The sequence below is a fragment of the Entelurus aequoreus genome, linkage group LG21 (genome assembly GCF_033978785.1).
Source record: "Entelurus aequoreus isolate RoL-2023_Sb linkage group LG21, RoL_Eaeq_v1.1, whole genome shotgun sequence".
In the NCBI taxonomy this organism is placed as follows: domain Eukaryota; kingdom Metazoa; phylum Chordata; class Actinopteri; order Syngnathiformes; family Syngnathidae; genus Entelurus; species Entelurus aequoreus.
Genome location: NC_084751.1, coordinates 25,232,695 through 25,246,033, shown reverse-complemented (window position 1 = coordinate 25,246,033; position 13,339 = coordinate 25,232,695). Strand labels below are relative to the sequence as shown.

The 13,339-nt window shown below is 38.9% G+C and overlaps 1 protein-coding gene across 1 annotated transcript in view; it reads right to left on the bottom strand.

Moving 5' to 3' along the window:
* The window catches only part of aff1 (AF4/FMR2 family, member 1), a 65,877-nt gene that overhangs the window by 36,657 nt on the left and 15,881 nt on the right, over nt 1–13,339 (bottom strand). The window contains exons 2-3 of the mRNA XM_062031264.1: nt 4,183–4,300; nt 3,042–3,830 (exon numbers count right to left, since the gene is read on the bottom strand). Of these exons, the coding sequence (XP_061887248.1) occupies nt 3,042–3,830; nt 4,183–4,300 (907 nt within the window). The remainder of the gene's footprint in view (nt 1–3,041; nt 3,831–4,182; nt 4,301–13,339) is intronic.

Here is a 13,339-nt window from a genome sequence, read left to right as displayed (position 1 = left end):
TATAAAAAATGGCAGAAGACCGGAACTCGGCAGTGATTTTGGCTTGTGTGTGTCTTGTTTACTCCGGAGTAACATGTGGTCTGTCTGCATGGCCAACTCAATTCAACCTGCACTTCTGATAATGGGTAAATAAATTTGTTGTACTAAACTACTTTTGTTGCCTGTTTAAGCTTCGGACAATCCACTACACTCGGCAGCGTAACAGTGCAATACTCTTCCATATCAGTAGGTGGCAGCCGGTAGCTAATTGCTTTGTAGATGTCGAAAACAGCGGGAGGCAGTGTGCATGTAAAAAAGGTGTCTAATGCTTAAACCAAAAAATAAACAAAAGGTGAGTGCCCCTAAGAAAAGGCATTGAAGCTTAGGGAAGGCTATGCAGAACAAAACTAAAACTGAACTGGCTACAAAGTAAACAAAAACAGAATGCTGGACGACAGCAAAGACTTACTGTGGACCAAAGACAGCGTCCACATTGTACATCCGAACATGACATGACAATCAACAATGTCCCCAAAAAGAATGATAAAAACAACTGAAATATTCTTGATTGCTAAAACAAAGTAGATGCGGGAAATACAGCTCAAAGAAAGACATGGAACTGCTATAGGAAAATACCAAAAAAAGAGAAAAAGCCACCAAAATAGGAGCGCAAGACAAATTAAAACACTACATACAGGAAAACGGCAAAAAACTCAAAATAAGTCATGGTGTGATGTGACAGGTTGTGACAGTTACACCTACTTTGAGACAAGAGCTATATTGATGCATGCTTGGTTATGGTTTAAAGTCCTATGCGACAATTACCTTTTACTGTCAACAGAGTCTCGTTTTTTTAATGATTTCTGCTGGTGGTGTGCCTCTGGATTTTTTCAACGCAAAAAATGTGCCTTGGCTCAAAAAAGGTTGAAAAACACTGCCTTAACTTACGAGTAATTTGAGATTTGAGCGGTCTCTCTGCTTTTAGTTGTGCTTTAAGGGTTACCTATTACGCAAAAAAACAACTTTTCTTACCTATTGGCACCTGTTTTTGTGTATTTGGGATTTGCATAAATCCCGAAAATTTGAAATCAAACCATGGAGGCATGGTGGAGATATGTATAAACAATATTGCCTTCCTTTATACTTCCTTTAAACGAGACATTTGGAATTTGCCCAATTTGTGATGTTTTTTCCCCATAAGTGACGTCAGCGGGAATATCTCCATATATATGGTAGAGATTTACATGAAAAGCTATGCGCAAGTCAGCCATTATAGTCTGACGTAGTCAATAAGCTCCTTCTTTTTCTCTATTCTCTTGTTTTGGGGCAGACTGGCTCGTATATGCACATGCATACTCCGCTGTTGCCATTTAAAATACCGTAATTTCCGTACTATAAGCCGCTACTTTTTCCCCTCGTTCTGGTCCCTACGGCTTATACAACGGTGCGGCTTATTTACGGCCTGTTCTTCTCCGACACCGACGAAGAGGATTTCGGTGGTTTTAGTACGCAGGAGGAAGACGATGACACAATGATTAAAGACTGACTTTTCATATACCGGTAGGCTTGTTATTTTGATAACGTACAGGCGACCACTTTGTATTACTTTGCACAGTTGTATTATTTGTACTCTATTTGTACTAAAAATAAAAATCTTAAAAAAAAAAAACATGTACGTAAGTATTCACAGCATTTGCTCAATACTTTGTTGATGCACCTTTGGCAGCAGTTACAGCTTCACGTTTTTTTGAATAAAATGTCACAAGCTTGGCACACCTATCTTTGGGCAATTTTGCCAATTCCTCTCTGCCTTTTCTTTTTGCAGCACCTGTCAAGCTCCATCAGAGTGGATGAGAAGCCTTGATTTTCCTCTAGGATGTCTGTAAATTGCTGATTCATCTTAGTCTAGTCAGGGTAAGTGACCAAGAACCCCAGGGTCACCCTGTCAAAAGGTACAGTATTCCTCTGTGGAGGGAGGAGAACTTTACAGAAGGACAACCATCTCTACAACAATTCACCAATCAGGCCTTTATTGTGTATTCCTAACCAACATGAGCCTGAAAGACTCTCAGACCATGAGAAACAAAATTCACTTGTCTGAGACAAAGATTGAACTCTTTGGCGTCAATACCAGTCATCATGTTAGGAAGAAACCAGGCACCGCTCATAAACAGGCCAATACCATGCCCCCCTGTCATTTTGGATTTTAGTAGATCAGGCCCAAAGTTTCAACCCACGGCACACACTTAATAAATACACCTTCAACAACATACTGAGGAACTGCTTTATCATGTCCATTACTAGTAATACAGTAGTACCTCAAGTCTTTTTGATTACATTGCCACTAGCTTTGCACACCTATCTTTCGGAAGTTTTCCCCATTCCTCTTTGCCCATTTTTTTGACAGCACCTCTCAAGCTCCATCAGGTTGGATGGGAAGCAGTCTTTTTCTTCCAGGATTTCTCTGTACATTGCTGCATTCATCTTTCCCTCTATCTTGACTAGTCCCCCCGTTCCTGTCGCTGAAACATATCCCCACAGCATGATGCTGCCACCACCGTGCTTCACTGTCGGTGGTGGCAGCATCATGCTGTGGGGATGTGTTTGATGGGCCTGATCTACTAAAATCCCCAATAACAAGTGCTACATAGCATACACAAACTAAAAAAAGTGCAAGTACTTTTAGAGAGTATGTTGCAGGTGATCTATTAAGAGGGTGTGCGCACTTGTTGTGTTTTACTATGTTATGGACCACGCAGCACATAACTGTAATCTGTGACACATTTCCTGGGCTATTAAGATCACTCTTGCAGTGTGATCTACACATAAACCGAAGGTGCGCTTTAGGAGATGTCGGTGTTGTTCCAAAAACATGACCTAAAAAAGTGGGCTCTAATACAATAGTGTAAGCCTTTTCCACCCATGCTTAAGCCTGGATTTGAGTGACTACACTAAGGAAACAACGAGATTTTGAGTGTCAAACGCATGGTTGACACTTAAAATCTGGTTGTTTCCATAGTCTACTAATCGACCGTTTAAGTTTTTCATAATACAGTTCTCACCTCCAAATATTGATGCAGCGCTTTGGTCTTGCAATGGTCGACCTTACGGATCTCCTGTAGAGGTACATACGACTCAGGTGAAGGCTTCAACTCAGGCGACCCACTGAGCAGCTGGTCCTGACCATCCATGGTAGGCCGCACATACGCCGTCGGCTTCTGGGTCATAACTACGCTGGGCTGCTTGGACGATGAGAGCGGAGGGAAGTTCTGTGAAAGGAGGGAGTTTCCGCCCTTGCCAGCCTGATGCATCTGGGTAGCATCTGCCGGCGACTGCCGTAGGTTAAACGCGGAAACATCCACGGCGGTGGCAGCTGACTGCCCTTCTGAGGACTCTTGACGTGATTCAAGTGTGTCTTTAGCAAGTGCGACTTTGGGAGCACTGGAATGTAGGATAGGTATTGGCTTGACATCCGCAAACTGAGCAGACCTTTCCTGAGGATTGTTAGCGTGCTCCATGAGATCTGGCAAAGTCTCACCCTTCTTCTCTTGGCCCATTGAATGATCGAAGGTACCCTTTGGCAATTGCAGTGAGTCTCTATGGATGTCTGGAGAAGAAGGAGCAGCAGGGACGTCTGTCATGGCCTGGAAAGTGTAACTGTTACTTGGAGGGATAGTATTGTCCTGACTGGATATGTGATGGTCCTGGTCTTGGACGGGAGGTTGGCCAGGCTTATCCAAGTTTGGCTGCAACAAGGTTACGGATATTGAAGGATCAGTGGGATTTTTCTCATCTTCATAGCTGCCCAGCATCCTCTGGATCCTGTCGGAAAGTTCATCACCTTTGTTTCTCTAAAATGACAGGGGGGAAAAAGTTTCATGAGAACTAAATCAACCCTCAAGGCTAGCAATAGTATGAAATGCTCATTCAAAACCAAATGTGTTTATATTTGTGTGAATCGGGGGTTTTCAAAGTGTGAGGCAAGCCTTCCCTGTGGGGTGCCAGAAGACTAAAGAAGGCTAAGCGGCCTAAGAAAAATAGAGAAAATCAACTTTTTCAAATATGCCAAGTTAATTTCTCTTAATATACTCCAAATAGTCTATTGATTGCTGAGGGTAGGATCACTTTGCCAGACTTTGAAAACCCCTTTTAGAGACAATTGTTATCATGTTTGTAATATGAACATGTCAAATGAGTCCGTACCTTGTATGGCACCCCAAAAAGCGGTATATTATCATTGAGTTCCTTGGCTTGGCTCGTTTCTTGGTTTCTCTGTTCCCAGGCTCTGAGGCGGAGACGATTCCTCTCTTCATCATATACACTGCAGAGCATCAACCAAGAAAGACATTAGAAACCGGTAATCAGGAGCAGTAATTCATATCAATATGGAAATTCATCCATCAAAAGGAAGAGAACGGACAAGGTCACATTTAAAATTTTGCTACTCTGGTACTCCAGACAATGAAGCACACATTAGGTCTGGTTTGTGGTGTTGGTTTTAAGCGCTTACACCGGTATTTCTTTTACCGGTACAAAGATTGCACAGAGAAATAAAAATCATACTCATAAAGTCACAACATTGGACTATACTTGTTATATACCTAATGACCCAATTTAGGTTTCCCCGTAGATTGCAAAGATAACTGTGGTGGTGGGGGCGTGGTCACCATGACGTCATCATAGCATTTGCTATGATATGATTTTCTTTAAAAAGGCTCAAAAAATGTATACATAATAATAATAATAATAATACCTGGGATTTATATACATTTAAAAGCTTATTTGTGTTATTATTAACCAGTATTAACATACATTGTATATTAGATTGTATTTTCCTTTGGTGCTGCTTGTTGTACAATGCGTTTTGTTGAGAATTTTAGTTTATTTTTCTATATTGAAAACGACTAGCAACAAATCTAGCATCTTTTTCTGGTGTTGTAATAGAATGTACTCATGTTTAGAGACTCTACTTCTGTCCCTCGATGTTCCTGATAAAAAGAGAGCATGACGTCCCACTTGCTTCGCCCAGTTGCTCCAGTTGGACTTTTTCTCCTTAAAAGTTGCCACTGTCCTCTTAATATTTGCACATTTTTTAGATAGTTCTCTGCGGGTATATCTTGGATATATTAAAGTTGGGTCCACCTCGCAGACAGGCTGACGACGCTCCAGACAATCGCATGCATCTTGTTTACGTCATCACAACATCCGGTTTTGGCAGTACTGTTTTCGGTGGCCAAATTTTCGATGCATCACTAGTTAATAGTGCGCAAATAATAAGCTATATACACTATATTGCCAAAAGTATTTGGCCACTCATTCAAATGATCAGAATCAGGTGTCCTAATCACTTGGCGCAGCCACAGGTGTATAAAATCAAACACTTAGGCATGGATACTGTTTCTACAAACATTTGTGAAAGAATGGGCCGCTCTCAGGAGCTCAGTGATTTCCAGCGTGGAACTGTCATAAGATGCCACCTGTGCAACAAATCCAGTCGTGAAATTTCCTCGCTCCTAAATATTCCAAAGTCAACTGTCGGCTTTATTGTAAGAAAATGGAAGAGTTTGGGAACAACAGCAACTCAGCCACCAAGTGGTAGGCCACATAAACTGACAGAGAGGGGTCAGCGGATGCTGAAGCGCATAGTGCAAAGAGGTTGCCGACTTTCTGCACAGTCAGTTGCTCCAAACATCATGTGACCTTCCAATTAGCCCACGTACAGTACGCAGAGAGCTTCATGGAATGGGTTTCCATGGCCGAGCAGCTGCATCTAAGCCATACATCACCAAGTCCAATGCAAAGCGTCAGATGCAGTGGTGTAAAGAACGTTGCCACTGGACTCTAGAGCAGTGGAGACTCCTTCTCTGGAGTGATGAATCACACTTTTCCATCTGGCAATCAGATGGACGAGTCTGAGTTTGGAGGTTGCCAGGAGAACGGTACATTTCGGACTGCATTTTGCCGAGTGTGAAATTTGGTGGAGGAGGAATTATGGTGTAGGGTTGTTTTGCAGGACCTGGGCTTGGCCCCTTAGTTCCAGTGAAAGGAACTTCGAATGCTCAAGGATACCAAAACGTTTTGGACAATTCCATGCTCCCAACCTAGTGAGAACAGTTTGGAGCGAGCCCCTTCCTCTTCCAACATGACTGTGCACCAGTGCACAAAGCAAGGTCCATAAAGACATGGATGACAGAGTCTGGTGTGGATGAACTTGACTGGCCTGCACAGAGTCCTGAACTAAACCCGATAGAACACCTTTGGGATGAATTAGAACGGAGACAGAGCCAGGCCTTCTCGACCAACATCAGTGTGTGACCTCACCAATGCGCTTTTGGAAGAATGGTTGAAAATTCCTATAAACACATTCCACAACCTTGTGGACAGCCTTCTCAGAATAGTTGAAGCTGTAATAGCTGCAAAAGGAGAACCAACATCATATTGAACCCTATAGGTTAGGAATGGGATGGCACTTCAAGTTCATATGTGAGTGAAGGCAGGTGGCCCAATAGTTTTGGCAATATAGTGTAAATCGATTCATACTGTAACGACCTGCTGGTGGTTATGTTTTATGTTTGTGTGATTTTGATTTGATGTTATTTTTTCCCATTATCGCAAAGACACCATCTGTGCCTGATATTGATTGGCAGAGAATGAGGAAATGCTGTCGTTTGTCTGGAGAAGAACAGAGACAAAAGTGTTTGCATGGAATTGGGTCGGTTGTTAGCATAAGATTGGCAATAAAGGTTAAAAATAGCATCAGACTTTCGACTTCTTCTGGAAGCTACAATACAAATTATTACTTTAATTTGTTTTCACATAAAACATCCTTATTGTCAAGGTGTGGCAGCTATGATTTTGCCGTTGGCACGTTGTGTAAATCGTAAATAAAAACAGAATACAATAATTTGCAAATCCTTTTCAACTTATATTCAATTGAATAAACTGCAAAGACAAGATACTTAACGTTCAAACTGGAAAACCTTGTTATTTTTTGCAAATATTAGCTCATTTGGAATTTGATGCCTGCAACATGTTTCAAAAAAGCTGGCACTAGTGGCAAAAAAGACTGAGAAAGTTGAGGAATGCACATCAAACACTTATTTGGAACATCCCAGAGGTGAACAGGCTAATTGGGAACAGATGTGTGCCATGATTGGGTATAAAAGCAGCTTCCATGAAATGCTCAGTCATTCACAAACAAAGATGGGCGGGGTCACCACTTTGTGAACAAATGCATGAGCAAATTGTCGAACAGTTTAAGAACAACATTTCTCAACAAGCTATTGCAAGGAATTTAGGGATTTCACCATCTACTTTCCATAATATCATCAAAAGCTTCAGATAATCTGGAGAAATCACTGCACGTAAGTGATGATATTACATAGGGCTGGGCAATATACCAAATATACTTGATATATCGCGGGTTTGTCTCTGTGCGATATAGAAAATGACTATATCGTGAGTATTCAAGTATAAGTTCTCACGCAGTTGCTTTTAGCTGCGGGCATTAGACTACAGGCGTTTCTCACTCTTTCTTGTCTTTCCTTCTCACAGAGACATAAAACAAGCGCACCTTGTTACATACGTCACATACTGTCGCACCTGCAACGTCATACACTCTCACGGAGCAGAGATGTAGCGGAATGGTTAAAAAGTTAGCTGTGGCAGGTTATGCTAGCAGAGCCGTGCGTGTGGTAATACAAGAGAGAGAAAGATGCGAATCTGGTAACAAATGGAGGAGGAATTAATTCCCAAGAAAAACAGCATGTGTTCCATCGTCTGGCGGTGGTTTGGCTTCAAGCGGGAAGATGTTGAAGAGACAACCGTAATATGTCAAGTATGCGGCAAAAGCGTTTTTACAAAAAGTAGCAGCACTACTAATTTGTAGCATCATTTGAAAAGTCACCCGCTAGAGAGGGAAGAGTGCTTGAAACTCTGCATGTCAACATCTGCGGCCGGTGCCACACCCAACAAAATGCCAAAGCAACCAGCACTGACCCAATTCAGCCTGGCGTCTTCCATTTCCACATCAACTAAAAATAGTCAACAACAGAAGGAGATAACGTCCGCAGTAACCTACCACATCGCGAAGGACATACACTACTTGATTTCCTATTATGCAGCTAACTTTTATTTGACAGTTTTTGAAATATCTTGTGTGACATCATGCACATAAGTGCACTTTATTTGTTTTAAAATGTTGTAGTGGCATTCTGTACAAAAAGTGCACTTTAATTTAGTGTTTTGATATGTCATCTTAGTGACATCAGGCACAAAAGTGCACAATAGCATGTTTTAAAATGTCTGACAATCTTGCACTTTCTGTTTTGAAATTAAATGAATGTTTGTGCCACTGCTTAATAACTGTTTAATAAATACAGTGTTGGTAAATTTACTTAGTTGTGATTTCCCTCTCTGCATGAACGTTTAAAATGAGCATATATTAATGCAGTATGAACAAGAATGTTACTTTTAATGTAGACACATAGCATCATCATACTGGTGTGATTATATGCATCAAGTGTTAATTCAAGGCTAAGGCAGAATATCGAGATATATATCGTGTATCATGACATGGCCTAAAAATATTGATATTAATAAAAGGTCATATCGCACAGCCTTAATATTACGAACCTTCGATCCCTCAGGCAGGTAATGCATCAACAAGCGACATCAGTGTGTAAAGCAGGGGTCACCAACCTTTTTGAAACCAAGGGCTACTTCTTGGGTACTGATTACTGCGAAGGGCTACCAGTTAGATACACACTTAAATAAATTGCCAGAAGTAGCCAATTTGCTCAATTTACCTTTAACTCTGTTATTATTAATAATTTATGATATTTATCTTTGTGGAAACACTGATCATCTTAATGATTTCTCACAATAAATATATATAGAAACAGATAAATATCAATATGCAACACTTTATTTTTATATTTTCTCTAAGTGCACATTTTTCAAATTGAACATTTTCAAATGATCACTTCTAAGACAGTCTTGTGAAATCACAATATCCCATTTTAACTAGCTAGCCACTAACATTTTTTAACAAATCATGAATTACTTTGCACCATGTTTGTACAAATAATAACTCATGTAAAATACAAAAGTAAACTCTCAAATTTTTAAATCATGTCACACTTTGAACTGGACACCAAATCTGTTATCTGTTTCTTTGTCAGTTAGTGGGAAGCCTGGCATTGCATGCTGTTAACTAGTGTGTTGTACTCTGGTGTGTAACTTGACACTGCAACTCTGAGTGAGTCTTGCAGATGTGCATCAGTGAGGCGTGTTCTGTGTTTGTTCTTGATGAAGTTCATGTCAGAAAAGGCTGATTCACAAAGATAAGATTTTTCCTCATTGTTTGCGGAACCTTCTTAATCTTTTGGACATATTTTCACAGCAATCTGGCCTTAAGCTTAATTATGATAAATGTAAAATGTTAAGGATCAGAAATCTAAAGGGAACGTCCTTTCGAATGGAATGCAAAGTGCCTGTTTTGTGGACAGATGGACCAGTTAACATACTTGGTGTTGTTGTCCCAGAAAATCTGGAAGATCTAGGCTCAGTAAATTATGATAATCGACTAAAAAAGCTGGACAAAATTATGCAATTATGGAAAGGGAAATCCCTAACCTTGTATGGTAAAATGTCTATTGCCAACTCGCTAATTATTCCTCAATTTATTTATTTGTTTTTGTCATTACCAGCTCCATCACAAAACTTTTTTAAGATTTATGAGCGGAGGGTCTTCGATTTTGTCTGGAACGGCAAACCAGAAAAGATTAAAAGAAAGGTTTTGTACAAAGAGTATGAATATGGGGGCCGGAACTTCTCAACCTTGAAGCTATGTGTCTGTCTTTAAAAGCATCAATTGTTCCAAAGATGTATTTAAACATTGAGTGGTACACAAATGTCCTGTTGGACAAAAAACATGTACTGTATCAAAAGAAATTGTATCCTTTTTTACAAGTGATCCCCTCCCAGAGAGTCTGCTGGGAAACATGGCGGGGTTCATAAAGGAAAAAATCCACTCATAGTGGTGTTTTCAATTTTATGTGCCAGAAAAAAGAGACGATATTTTGCAGCAGTTAATATGGATGAACTCTAATATTGTAATAGATGGAAAGCCTTTCTTTTGGAAAAATGTGTTTGAAAGAGGAATCATTTTTGTCAATGATATTATCAATGAGAATGGTAAAATTATGAAGTATGATGAATTTAGAGCTATGTATGGTGATGCTTGCTCAAGCTTTTCATTTTATCAACTAACTGGAGTAATTGGGAAAAGATGGAAACAAATAATTAATTATGGAACTACTAAATTATTAGTTTGTAAACCTCTAATAAGAAATTCTAGTTGGCAAAAAGGAACTAAAATAAATAGAAAAATATATAATTTTTATTTAATAAAGAAATCTTTGAAGGCTGCCTCATACAACACAAATGGAAAACGGGAGGACTTTTTTGACTGCCCGTTGCCATGGGATGCCATATTCAAACTAATCTATAAAACCACTATCGATGTGCAAAATCGTTATTTTCAAATTAAAATTATTTATAACTTTACCCACAGGGAAAATGTTAAAATTATGGAATATGACAGAGTCAGATGATTGCCGATTTTGTTGTCAGGAGCCTGAATCCACCCTGCATTTGTTTTGGTATTGTCATATTGTGTCTTTGTTTTGGGTGGAAGTTGAAAAAATGTGTTTAAGGATTGGTTTGTTTATGAATCTTAATGTGGTTTCTGTTATTTTAGGAGAGTTCATTGACAATCATGATTTAGTCAATTTAATTATAGTACTCGGTAAAATGTTTATTTTTAAGGCCAAAAACAGATATTCACTTAGTATTACTTTCTTTAAAACATTTATTCAGTATTTTCTAACTTTAGAAAGTTACATGGTTGAAAACGATAATGATGCCAAAAAACATTAAAAAAAAGATGAGAAGTCCTCAAAGGCTTATTTTGAAAGTATAATTATGTTTATAGATTATATGATATCTGTTGTTGTGTTCCCTAATTTGAGTGACCTGGACATAATCTGGACTGTACATAAATGCTTATTTTGAAAATGTAATTTTGTTTATAAATTATATGCAATCTGTTGTGTTCCCTAATTTTTTTCTGTGTACATGAATGAAGGTGTGTGTTGCTGAGTCCGACTTGGACATTATCTGGACTGGGCCTGGTTTGAAAAACCCTTTAAACAAATCTAATTTCATTGACAACCTGGTCTGTTGAAGATAAGGCCCTTTTTAAAAAAATAAAATAAAATAAGATAAATAAATAAAAAACATTTTCTTGGATAAAAAAGAAAGTAAAATAATATAAAAATAATTACATAAAACATAGTAATTAATGAAAATGTTAGTGGACCAGCAGCCTATACAATCATGTGTGCTTCAGGGACTGTGTCCCTTGCAGATGTGTTGTCTATGTTGTGGGAACCAGAATATTGGTAGCAGAAAGAAATAACCCCTTTTGTGTGAGTGGGTGTGGATGAGTGTGCATGGGGTGGGGGGTTGTTTGGGTTGATGCACTGATTGAAAGTGTATCTTGTGTTTTTTTCTATGTAGATTTAATTTTAAAAAAAATGTTTTTTTTTTTTTTTTTTTAAATGTTTTTTAAATGGTTTTTTTTTGTGTTTTTTTTAGAACAGGCCCGCGGGCGAGTCATTTGGTCCTTACGGGCGACCTGGTGCCCACGGGCACCGCGTTGGTGACCCCTGGTGTAAAGGATATCACCACATGGGCTCAGGAACACTTCAGAAAACCACTGTCAGTAACTACAGTTGGTCGCTACATCTGTAAGTGCAAGTTAAAACTGTACTATCCAAAGCAAAAGCAATTTAACATCAACACCCAGAAACGCCGGCTGCTTCGCTGGGCCCGAGCTCATCTATGGACTGATGCAAAGTGGAAAAGTGTTCTGTGGTCTGACAAGTTCACATATCAAATCGTTTTTGGAAACTGTGGACGTCGTGTCCTCCGGAACAAACAGGAAAAGAACCATCCCGATTGTTATAGGCGCAAAGTTCAAAAGCCAGCATCTGTGATGGTATGGGGGCGTATTAGTGCCCAATGCATTGGTAACTTACACATCTGTGAAGGCACCATTAATGCTGAACGGTACATACAAGTTTTGGAGCAACATATGTTGCCATCCAAGCAACGTTATCATGGACGCCCCTGCTTATTTCAGCAAGACAATGCCAAGCCACGTGTTACAACAGCGTGGCTTCATAGTAAAAGAGTGTGGGTACTAGTCTGGCCTGCCTGTAGTCCAGACCTGTCTCCAATTGAAAATGTGTGGCGCAATATGAAGTCTAAAATACCACAACTTGAACAACTTAAACTGTACATCAAGCAAGAATGGGAAATAATTCCAACTGAAAAGCTTAAAAAATTGGTCTCCTCAGTTCCCAAACGTTTACTGAGTGTTATTTAAAGGTAAGGCCACATAACAGTGGTAAAAATGCTCCTGTGCCAACTTCTTTGCAATGTGTTGCTGCCATTAAATTCTAAGTTAAGGATTTGCAAAAAAACCATTTTGTTTCTCAGTTCGAACAATAAATATCTTGTCTTTGCAGTCTATTCAATCAAATATAAGTTAAAAAGGATTTGCAAATCATTGTATTTTGTTTTTATTTACAAATTACACAACGTGCCAACTTCACTGGTTTTGGGTTTTGTAGGAAGAAGTAGATCTTATCTAATCCTGACCCTTTTCAATGTCTAATAAAGATAATTAATTCACACCATGTTCACGCTTACGCTTATATTTTGTCTGCTTTAGGGCTTTAATGATAAATCGATTAGAAAAAAACTTCAATTTATATTTTGTTGTTTTGGTTAATCATTTATTGGCTGTAACTAATACAAAATAGATCAAATCCGGACCCCATGGAGTGCCTGGAACCGTGCACATGAAGGTGATCTGTGTAGCAGTGAACAGTTGATAGTTTTTTTAAATTCACACGTTAAAAGTGCCATTTCTATGTTGATAGTGTGCATTTATAAAAAATGTAAAAAAATGAATAAAAGTTATGGCAATTTTCCCTAAAATTAGCATTGACGTTTTTGAGCGTGTTTTAGCCGATTACTCGATTCATTAAACAAACGAATCAATATTACTAAAATAATCAATAGCTGCGGCCCAACTTTGCTTACATGTTGTAATAAAAAGCTTATGTTAAAAATATACACATGTATTGTAATATTTTGCTTTGCCTGTAAAAATCTGTACACTCTTAAGATAACTGCATTTTCAGACTAAGTAGAGGTGCTCGATTCACATCCAAATCGCAGTTCTTATTTATTGCGATTCTAAAATAATTAATCATTTTTAAAAATA